At 36.4% G+C, this 11,264-nt stretch overlaps 1 protein-coding gene across 1 annotated transcript in view; it reads left to right on the top strand.

Moving 5' to 3' along the window:
- LRRC9 (leucine rich repeat containing 9) overlaps positions 1-11,264 on the top strand; it is a 121,084-nt gene that overhangs the window by 99,298 nt on the left and 10,522 nt on the right. Inside the window, exons 20-21 of the mRNA XM_019646037.1 lie at positions 4,119-4,336; positions 9,982-10,050. Coding sequence (XP_019501582.1) covers positions 4,119-4,336; positions 9,982-10,050 — 287 coding nt within the window. The remainder of the gene's footprint in view (positions 1-4,118; positions 4,337-9,981; positions 10,051-11,264) is intronic.

Raw genomic sequence — 11,264 nt, 5'->3', positions numbered from 1 at the left:
AGCTCAGCCTGGAGTTGGGCTGCTGTGAGTCGCCGGTGATGGCATAGGCTGCAGCCCCTGTAGCAATGGGTTGCCATGGGCTACCGTGTGTGGCCAGCAGCCAACATGAGCGGCCAGCAGCCGCAGTGAGTGGCCATCCAGAGGCCGGCGACTGATGTGCCTCGCCCGGGAAGAGCACAATGATGGTGCCAGCTTGGGCCAGTGAAGCAACATCCTCCACAACTAGACTAAAGAACAAAATGACAGCAACTTCTCTGTTCTCCTTCCCCCAATTCCCCAGCACTGTTCCCATCACCCCAATTCCCCAATAAAAAAATCTTTAATAAATAAATAAATAATAAAAAACATAAAAGATACAATGACATACAAAAAAAGCAGACAAACTACCCCTGGAAGGTCTATTTTAATCTAATAATGTACAGGGGTAGTGTGTTCTGTTGCCATGTCTAGCTTGGCAAATTAGAGTGAGGTGACCTTATACAGGAAGGGAGGCAGTTTACTCTGACGATAATGGCTGCCATTTATTGAGTCATTAGGCAAGGTGTTGTCTACATAGGTTATCTCATTCAACTTTCACAGCAACCCAACAGGGTAAGTAATTTTATATGATTTCATTAAAAAAAAGAAAAAGAAAGAGAAATTGAATCTCAGTGGGGTTAAATAATCTACTTAAATTTGTGCCAGTGAGTAGCATATGGTATAGAGTCAAACACAGCTCTGACTCGGAAAGCACATGCACTTTCTATCCCACATGAAGGATATAATAAGGGCTAGAGTAGTGTCAGTGGGAAGGATGAGTAAGAGATGAGTCCAAAAATGCAGTTTAAAAGAAGGAAACATTAGGACTTAATAGCTAATTAGATACACACGGCGAGAATAATAGTTTGAGATGTTTTTATGACTTCATTAGGAAATTGGGCAAGAAGGGAGGTACTACAGCTAGATAAAGTCATTGGGAAAGGTTGCTCATTTGCAGTATGGAAAGATCAGTTTGTGTTGTGACAACTGAGACATAAAAATGGAAACTTTAAAGCATGATCTTGGACCACAGGTCAGGACTGGAGATGTATATTTTAGAATTATCCCAGTGGAGGTGATAGGTGAAGTCATAACTGTATGTGCTTACTTAGGAAATAAGTTTAAAGGAAAAAAATGTAAGGCCAAAGAGATGTAGAGACACACACCTCCAACCCACTACTCCCCTAAGTCCCAACCCTTCCCCCTACATTAAGAAGGCTGGAGAAAAAAGAACCATCAAAGGAGTCATACAAGAAATTTTGGAAGAAAACTAAGAAGTGTTGACTCTAAATGTCAGGGGAAGAGATGAATGGCCTCAAAATTAAATGCTGAAAAGAATGAGACCTGTGAAAAAATATTGGATATAGACAATTGGAGACCAGCAAAAAATGAGAACACTAGTAACTTTTAGAGGATCAGATCTGGAAACATGATAAGAGCAAAAACCAAAGTGAACACAATTTAGAGGGAAGTGGTTGGATAGGCAGTAAAGGCAAAAGATGGATGGATGGATGATGGCTGGCTGACATTATGAGCATATTTGGAGGTTTATAAAGAAGTGAGTTAGGTTAAAGATACTGAACAGGAGGAGATGATTCTGAGATCATTCTAGAGGGAGAAGAGGGCAAAAGCTGTAGAGGAGTACACAAATGTAGACAGTGAAAAAAATAAGGCCATGCCAGGGTCCACAAGAGAGCTAAGGAGACTATATTTTCACTGCTGTGTAAATTTGCAAGAAGGTGGGGAAGGTGGAGTCTTTGGGGAAGGACAGGGTGGGGCTGTGGGGAAGCACGTTACAATCTTCAGGATTAAGGATAAAATTTATTTCAAATTTTTCAAACAATAGTAAATGTTGCTTGTTATAGAAACTTACGATCCCTGAAATCACATTTAACATTGAGTTTTCTTTCTTAAATATGTTTAATGAGCATTCTAAAATGAATAAGGGCCAAAAGTATGCTACTGTAGACGTTATTCAGTACTTGAAACTATCCCATGTGATTTTTATGCCACTAGACTTAAAATACTAAAAGTGACAGTCTAAATAATTTCATGAACATAATATAGTAACACAACTGATTTATTTTTTGCAATTGACTTTTATAAACTTTTTTCCATTTATAAGTAAGGTACTGATAATGTTTCAAAGGTGAGATTTTGAAAAAGGTTCTGTGAGCAATTTTATTGAAGGTTATGATGTTATCAATTTCTCTATAAAACAACATAAAGTAAATTTAACATATTTCATCAATTCTAAGACATTCACTTTTTATATCTTAACATATCTGAAATCTGATTGTGTCTTGTTGATAGTATGTCATAGTTTACCTACCTGAGTTTGTTTTCTTTCTTAGTATACATAAAATTTTGACATATCCTAACGCTTGTTGCTGTCATAAATTTGATGAAATATGTTAAATTTCAAGAAGATTTCCATGTGATAACGTGTCGAGTAACACATTAGTTTGCTAGGGCTGCCATAACAAAGTACCAAAGACTGGGTGGTTTAAACAACAGCAATTTATTTCCTCACAGTTCTAGAGGCTGGAAGTACAAGACCAAGATGTCAGCAGGGTTAGTCACTTGTGAAGGCCTCTTTTCTTAATTTGTAGATGGTCTCTGTATCTTAACATGGTCTTACCTCTGTGTGTTTGTGTCCTTATCTCCCCTTCTTATAAGGACATGTAGTACTGGATTAAGGCTTACCCCAATGACCTCATTTAATCTTAGTTACTTCTTTAAAGATGCTATCTCCAGGGGCCAGCCGAGTGGCTCAGTTGGTTAAGAGCTTGCTCAAGAGTGCGAGCTCTGAGCAACAGGGTCACCAGTTTGATTCCCAGCCTGAGATGAGCTGCCGCTCAGCTGCCAATAGGTGGCAGAATGGCTCAGCTAAAAAAAGAAAAAAATAAATAATGCTATCTCCAAATACAGTCACATTCTCAGATACTGGGGGTTAGGAGACACAATTCAGCCCATAACACATAAGGAGGATGAATAGTGAAACTTATTATGGCATAGTATTAATAGAAGCAGCACTGAGTCTAAAATGTAAAAGGTCTAGGTCAGGGGTTGGCAAACTTTGGAGACAGAAGAGCCACCAGGAGTCAGCAAACTGCAGCTTGCAAACTGTAGCTCTGAAGTAAAATTGAAAATAAAAATAAAACTATCATAGTTTCATTTACAAAATTTTTACAGGATATTATTCACATAATGGTGTTTATGTAAAAATGTATTTATGGCTCTCAAATAATTTTTAAATTCTTGTGAGGGACAGGATTGGCTCTTCCAGGGATCAACAAACTTTTGAGATGGAATGTATTCAAAGAGCCTTATGTGGCTCACGAGCCACAGTTTGCCTACCTCTGGTCTAGGTTAACCTTGGTGTTGCCATTTTTATGTCTTTGAGCAAGTCACTTAATTTCTCTGACCCTCTGTTTTCTGATCATGAAAAAAATGATATTTTCCAAGTCCTATTTTGAGACACTAATAGGAAACATATAAAAGTGTTTTGTCAACTCAAGGGTCCTCTTCTCATATGAACTATCATTAATACTTGTAAAGTTATTGATTGCTACAGTAGAGATAAATCATATGTTATAAAGAAAAGATTGAGGTTTTAAAGAATGCAATGAATTCTTTTTAAATGTAGTTATGGTGCAAAAATACGTTTTTTATGAAAGAAATAACACAAGGTGTATTCTTCCAACTTAATAAAACAAATAAGTTTATTTTAATGAATAATTAGATATATTATATATAGCCAGATATACTCAGGAAGCATATCTTTTGCAGCACTTTTATACATCTACTTCTGTCAAAACCAACTATTTTAGCACTTAATTACTGAACAGACAGATTGGATCAATGCAGTACATTGCATACATCACATTTTGATTTCAAACATAAGAGAAATTTTACTAAATATTTTATGATGCTACCTTCTTGTAAATTACATTTCTATTTCTCCTTGGATATATGTTCTTTTCAATACTTTACTTTAAAAAAATCATTTGATAAAAAAAATAATTAAATGAAGATAGATAGGGTTTTATTCAGGAAGCTTGGGTTCACTTGACATAATCATGGTTTATCTTTTTTAGGGAATGAAATCAGTCAAGTTGAAGGGCTGGACAACTTAGAAGTCCTTCAGGAATTGGTAGTGGACCATAACCGCATCAGAGCATTTAATGACAGTGCCTTTGCAAACCCAAGCTCTCTGTCAGCACTTCACCTGGAAGAAAACAGACTACGAGAGCTGAGCAAATTACTACCTTTGGTAAAACTAGAGAAACTCTTCCTGGGATATAATAAAATCAAGGTAACATTATTTTGGTTTTTTGTTATGAGACTTATAAAACTTAACTTCTTCTGAACATAAAGCTTCCAAACACACTAATGAAAATTTTGCTAGTATGTTATTTATCATTTATATGCCATGTAAATATTCTGTGATGCAAAGGCATATGAATCATCAGTGATACAAAGATGTCCATGCTGCTTCTAGACCAACCCCTATGTATCTACCTGGTAAAAAAAGGTTAGCTCCAAATGTTCTAAGGCTCCTCTCAGCAATCTTCTCTAGGAGATTTTTCTTCTTTTCTTGATCTCTTCCCTGTAGTTTGCTATTTTTCTTTAGTGTTTTACTTAGGTTCCTTTCTCTTGGTTCTTTGTATATCTTTTGTGAGTTTTTGGTTTGTGGTTACCATAGGTTTATATATATCATTCTTTATCTATAGCAGTCTATTTTAAACTTAAAGGCATTTAATTTTGAATATATTCTATAAGGACTATATTTTTACTCCCCCCCCCATGCTTTATGTTATTGAAGTCATATTTTAGATCTGTTTGTGTTGTGTATTGCCACACAAACCACTAAGTACTTATTGTAGTTTGAGTTGAGTTTGATACTTTTTTCTTTTAATCTTCATACTAACCTTCAGAGTAGCTACAATAATCAAAACAGTATAGTACTGGTATAAAAACAGATATATAGATTAATGAAATAGAATACAGAGCCCTGAAATAAATCTTTGCTTATATGGTCAATTAACTACAACAAAGGAGGCAAGGACATATATATAATGGATTAAAGACAGTCTCTTCAATAAGTGGTGTTGGCAAAACTGAATAAATACATGCAAAAAAGTTAAATTAGACCACTTTCTTACACCATATACAAAAATAAACTCAAAATGGATTAAAGATTTAAATGTTAGACCTAAAACAATAAAACTCCTAGAGGAAACATAGGCAGTAACCTCTGACATCTCTCTTAGCAACATCTTTTTGGATATATCTCCTCGAATAAGGTAAACAAAAGAAAAAATAAAACTAATTGGACTACATCAAACTAAAGTTTTTGCACAGTGAAGGAAACCATCAACAAAACTTAAAGACAACCTACTTAATGGGAGAGTATATTCACAAATGATGCATCCAATAATTGATTTATATCCAAAATATAAAAAGAACCATACAATTTAACACACACACAAAGCCAAACCATTACAAAATGAGCAATAGACCTGAATAGGCATTTCTCCCAAGGACATACAGATGGCCAACAGACATAGAAAAAAATGCTCAACATCACTAATTATCAGGGAAATGCAAATTAAAACCATGATGACATGGTTTTACACCTGTACATGACATCGCCTCACACCTGTTAGAATGGCTGTCATAAATAAGGCAACAAATAAGTGCTGGTGAGGATGTGGAAAAAAGGGAACCCTCATGCATTACTGGTGGGATTGTAAATTAGTTCAGCCACTATGGAAAACAGTGGAAATTCCTCAAAAAGTTAAAAATAGAGCTGCCATACAATCCAGCAATTCCACTTCTGGGTATTTATCCAAAGAACACAAAAACTCTAATTTAAAAAGATATATGTACCCCTGTTCACTGTAGCATTACCAGTAGTAGCCAAGATATGGAATATGGAAGCAACATAGGTGTTTATAAATAGATGAGTGGATAAAGAAAATGTGGAGACACACACATACACATATAATGGAATATTATTCAGCAATATAAAAGAAGGAAATCTTGCCATTTGCAACAACATAAATGGACCTAGAAGGTATTATGCTAAGTGAAATAAGTCAGGCAGAGAAAGATAAATACCAGATGATCTCACTTGTATATGGATTCTAAAAATTAAAAAATAAATGAATAAGCAAAACAGAAACAGACCCATAGAATACAAGCTATGGTTGCCAAAGGCTTCAGCATGCCCCCATACTTCTTGTTGAGCAGCCCCAAGCCTGGCACTAGTGGCAGCTGGCCTTGGTTTGTAGGTTGGCCTCTCAAGGCACCTCCAAGCCCAGAGTGGGTATCAGCCATCTGTGGATTGCTTTGTTGGTCATGCTATGTGGCCACAGGCAGGGCACAGGCTGTGGCTGAACTTGGCCTGCGGGCGGGCCCCTCCAGGAGGCCCCAGGTCCAGCATGCCCAGTGGCTGGCTTCAGACTTACCCAGAGCACCACCCAGCTGCCCCTGTGAATGACATACCCAAAGGGCAGATTGGGCAGGCACCTGCTAAAGCAAATTCTACTCCATAAAGTCAGCCCCTGCACAGCAGCTTCTCCACTGTAGTCAGGCCAGTCCTCACAACCAATCAGCCTGAGGGTCAGCCCCTCCCATTGACATGTAGACAGCAACCAAGGCTCAACTACCACAGGAGGACACACACAACCCACACAAAGGACACACCTGAAGCACTCAGCTCAGGTGAGTAGGGAGACTGCATCTGAGCCCCACAGAACACTTACTACATAAGGCCACTCTACTAAGACCCAGAGTATAGCAGCCCAACCTAATATGTAGAAACAAACACAGGGAAGCAGCCAAAATGGGGAGACAAAGAAACGTGTCTCAAATGAAAGAACAGAACAAAGCTCTAGAAAAAGAACTAAACAAACAGAGAGAAGCAATCTACCAGACACAGAGTTCAAAACACTGGTTATAAGGATATTCATTGTTCTCAGGGAGAACTTCAACAAAGAGATAGGAACCATAAAAATGGAGATAGAAAACATAAAAAATAACTAGTCAGAAATAAAGAATACAACAACTGAAATGAAGAATACATTAGAGAGAATCAATGGTAGATTAGATGAAACAGAGGATCCAACCAGTGATGTAGAAGATAAGGTAGCAGAAAACACCCAATCAGAACAGCATAAAAGAAAAATCCAAAAAAAATGAGGATAGTTTAAGGGGCCTCCGGGATAACATCAAGCATACCCACATTTACATCATAGGGGTACCAGAAGGAGAAGAGAGAGAGAGCAAGGAATTTAAAGCCTATTTGAAGAAATAATGATGGAAAACTTCCCTACATTGTAAAGGAAATAGACTTACAAGTCCAGGAAGTGAAGAGAGTACCAAAGAAGATGAACCCAAAGAAGACCCTTCTAAGACACATCGTATTTAAAGTACCAAAGGTTAAAGACAAAGAATCTTAAAAGCAGCAAGAGAAATCAGTTAGTTACCTACAAGGGAACTCCCATAAGACTGTCAGCTGATTTCTCAACAGAAACTTTGCAGGCCAGAAGGGATTGGCAGGAAATATTCAAAGTAATGAAAAGCAAAGAACTACAACCAAGATTACTCTACCCAGCAAAGCTATCATTTAGAATTGAAGGACAGATAGTTTCCCAGATAAGAAAAAGCTAAAGGAGTTCACCACCACCAAACCAGCATTACAAGGAATATTAGAGGGACTTTTTAGGGTGGAAAAAAAAAGATTAAAAATGTGAGTAATACTCAGCCGGGAAGAGCGCAATGATGGTGCCAACTTGGGCCAGTGAAGCAACGTCCTCCACAACTAGACTGAAGAACAAAACAACAGCAACTTGTCTGTTCCCCTTCCCCCAATTCCCCAATAAAAAAATCTTTAAAAAAAAATGTGAGTAATAAAATGGCAATAACTACAAATCTATCAACAATTACTTTAAATGTAAATGGATTAAATGCTCCAGTTACAAAATAGGGTACCTAAATGGATAAGAAAACAAGACCCTTACATATGCTGCCTATCAGAGATTCACGTCAGATCAAAAGACACACACAGACTGAAAGTAAAGGGATGGAAAGATATTTCATGAAAATAGAAACAAACAAACAAAAAAGCTGGAGTAGCAATACTTATACCAGACAAAGTAGACTTTAAAACAAAGGCTATAAATACACTTCTGGGTATTTATCTGAAGAAACTCAAAATTCTACTTCGAGGGAACATGTGCATCCATATGTTCATTGCAGCATTGTTTACAGTGGCCAAGATATGGAGGCAGCCTGGGTGTTCCATCAATGGATGAATGAATGGATAAAGAAGAGGTGGTACATATATATAATGGAATATTATTCAGCCATTAAAAAAATGAAATCTTGCCATCTGCAACAACACTGATGGACCCAGAGGGTATTGTGCTGAGTAGAGTAAGTCAGGCAGAGAAAGACAAATGTCATATGATTTCACTTACATGTGGAATCTAAAGAACAAAATAAACAAACAAAACAGAAATAAACCCCTAGATACAGAGAACATTTTGATGGTTGACAGCTGGGAGGGGGTTGGGGGAGTAGGTGAAAAAAGGGAAGGGATTAAGAAGTACAAACTGATAGTTACAAAATAGTCATGATGATGTAAAGTATAGTATAAGGAATATAGTCAATATTGTAACAATTATGTATGGTGTCAGATGGGTACTAGATTTATGGTGATCATTTCATAAGTTACATAAATGTCTAATCACTATGCTGTACACCTGAAACTAATATAATACTGTATGTCAACTGTAATTGAAAAATTAAAAAATATTACAAAGTAAATAAATAAAAATAGGAAACCATCAACCCTTTTCCCCTAATTATGAACATGCTAGTTTGCACGATGTCTTTTTATAGCAGCATTATCCTCTACAAATTTAACACTCAGTTTCTCATATTAACATTCCAGGAAAAACACACACTTTGATTAGAAATACTTCACTAGTGAACACTGCTACACTCCATTATATCTGAGAAAACAATGTAAGACTTTTCACGTTTCTATGCTTTCCGACCAGGCTTTGTTTCCACAGATAGGAACTTCCTGTGGGTCAAATGCACAAGATCTCTATAGATAATTGACTGTCAGAGCTTTTTCAAAGTCCTCCTTTATGATAGTTCCAAAATCAAAATAGTAAAGATCAGTCATTTTAAAAATCAAATTCTACTTCCAAATGATCGAAAATGGGTCTAAATTTTTTTATAGTTAACTAGGTGAATTGTCTATATTCACATGTCATTCTAAATAAGAATAGGAACATCAGTAACTTTGCTTTATTACAATACACTAGCAACAACCTTAAGCTGAGCTTATTGCCTAATTTTTTTTCAGAAATAGCATTTTAGAAATAATTTTTCAAGAACTACATTGTACAATATTTGCAAACTTTCAGCAATGTTAAATAGGTAATAATAAATAATTTCATCCAAGTGAAGGCAAGTCATTCAACTACAGAAATAGTTTTTCAACCTATATTCCCAGCAAATATGTCAGCATGCAGTCCACTGTTCCTTTATGGTGAAGGTTGTGCTGAATATGTACATTTGAAATTGCCTAAATTGATTCACCTTCATTTCCATTCTTCTTTACAAAATTAGCCAACTATAATTTGAGTCCTAGAATAGATCATAATTTTTCTGATGAACAATTTGTTTTTTTCTTGCAAATGCTCCTACATGGCTTCTTTACCATATTAGAGTGTCACCTCTGCCAATCATTTATTTGGAAACAATAGTACACAGATCTGCCTTTAATCAACAATACAGAATATTGTCACTGAAGCTCACTTCAGAGGACTCAATCATGAGCTAGCAGCAATCCAACAGTTACATATAATTACTTCAAATCAGTGTGTATTTGAAGATGTTGGATCTAACCAAATAATAAACTTACTAACTTTTCAATAGGATATGGCAGAACTGGAAAAACTTCATGGTTTCTCTTCTCTCCGAGAGCTTACAGTTTATGGCAATCCAGTGAGTATGTTAACTTTTCTAATTTATTAGTTAATTTACTTATAGTTGTATATAGTTTATTTTTAAATAATGTGAGAGGATTTTTATGTTTCCATAAGCGCAGTTATACAAGCACAATTTATTGACTAGTGTTTTCTTCCAATTGATTGGTCAACTGCCATTGTCTTATATAAGAGGGTCAGTTTTAGGGTTCTACAGTATATTCATTGGCCTATTATTTGTCAACTCCTGTACTCATATTACACTGTGTTAATTACTGAAGTTTTATATTAAGTCCTGATGCCTCTCGTTTTCCTTCTCTTCCACCTTCTCTTTTTCTTTCTTCATTGTATTGGCTATTCTTGACCCTTTACACTTTCTATGAGTTTTAGCAAACAGCTTCTCAAGTTATGTGAGAGACTACTTATTGTATTTCTTTCTTGGTAGACATAGCTTTGTGGGCTTGAATAACTGTGCATATGGAAACACAACAGTACTGGCTCTTCACCCAGCAACAAAAATGCACCAACATGTGTGTTATGTTTCTGCCCAGGGAATCCCACTACACTTAACATTCAAGAATTTTGTTAGGGGCGGGTCACTTAGGTACTTTATGCCTATCAAATACCAAATTCCAGACTCAAAGAAGGAAAGAAGGTCAAGCATAAATCATATTGTTTGTATAAGTAGTCAGTACAGTGAAGTACCCTTATCAGTTAAGGAATGGTGGGAATGTTTCCAAAATCCAAGTACCAAACAATAGTCAAGAGCTAGCCTTGCAAGCAGACCCTTCTAAAAATAACAACCTCAGGCCTAATACATGAACTCTTTCTACACATCTTTTTATGCACATATGCAAATATTTTTTAGTATGTTGGCACTATGAAGTGATGGGTCACACAGTTCAATATATGTGTATTGAATTGGATAGTGCCTTTGGGAAAATATATGCGTCAAGCTAATTATTTACAAGTGAATTTTTATAATATTCTATTCATGAGTTGGGGTTGCCTGTAGTTAGTGAACAATATTATATACTCTAAAAAGAGACTAAATCTCCAAATGGTAATCTTGGTTAAAAAAAAAAAAAGGGGGCCGGCTGAGTGGCACGATGGTTAAGAACTGGCTTGGGATGCCAGAGGGCCCCGGTTCGGATCCAACATATGAGGGCCAGTGACACTGCCCTCTACAGCTAAGATGCTGAACAACAGCTCAACCTGGAGCTGGGCTGCCAT

Source organism: Hipposideros armiger, unplaced genomic scaffold (assembly GCF_001890085.2).
Source record: "Hipposideros armiger isolate ML-2016 unplaced genomic scaffold, ASM189008v1 scaffold_5, whole genome shotgun sequence".
NCBI lineage: Eukaryota > Metazoa > Chordata > Mammalia > Chiroptera > Hipposideridae > Hipposideros > Hipposideros armiger.
Note: the sequence above shows the minus strand (reverse complement) of the source record. Positions and strands in the feature narration are given on the sequence as shown.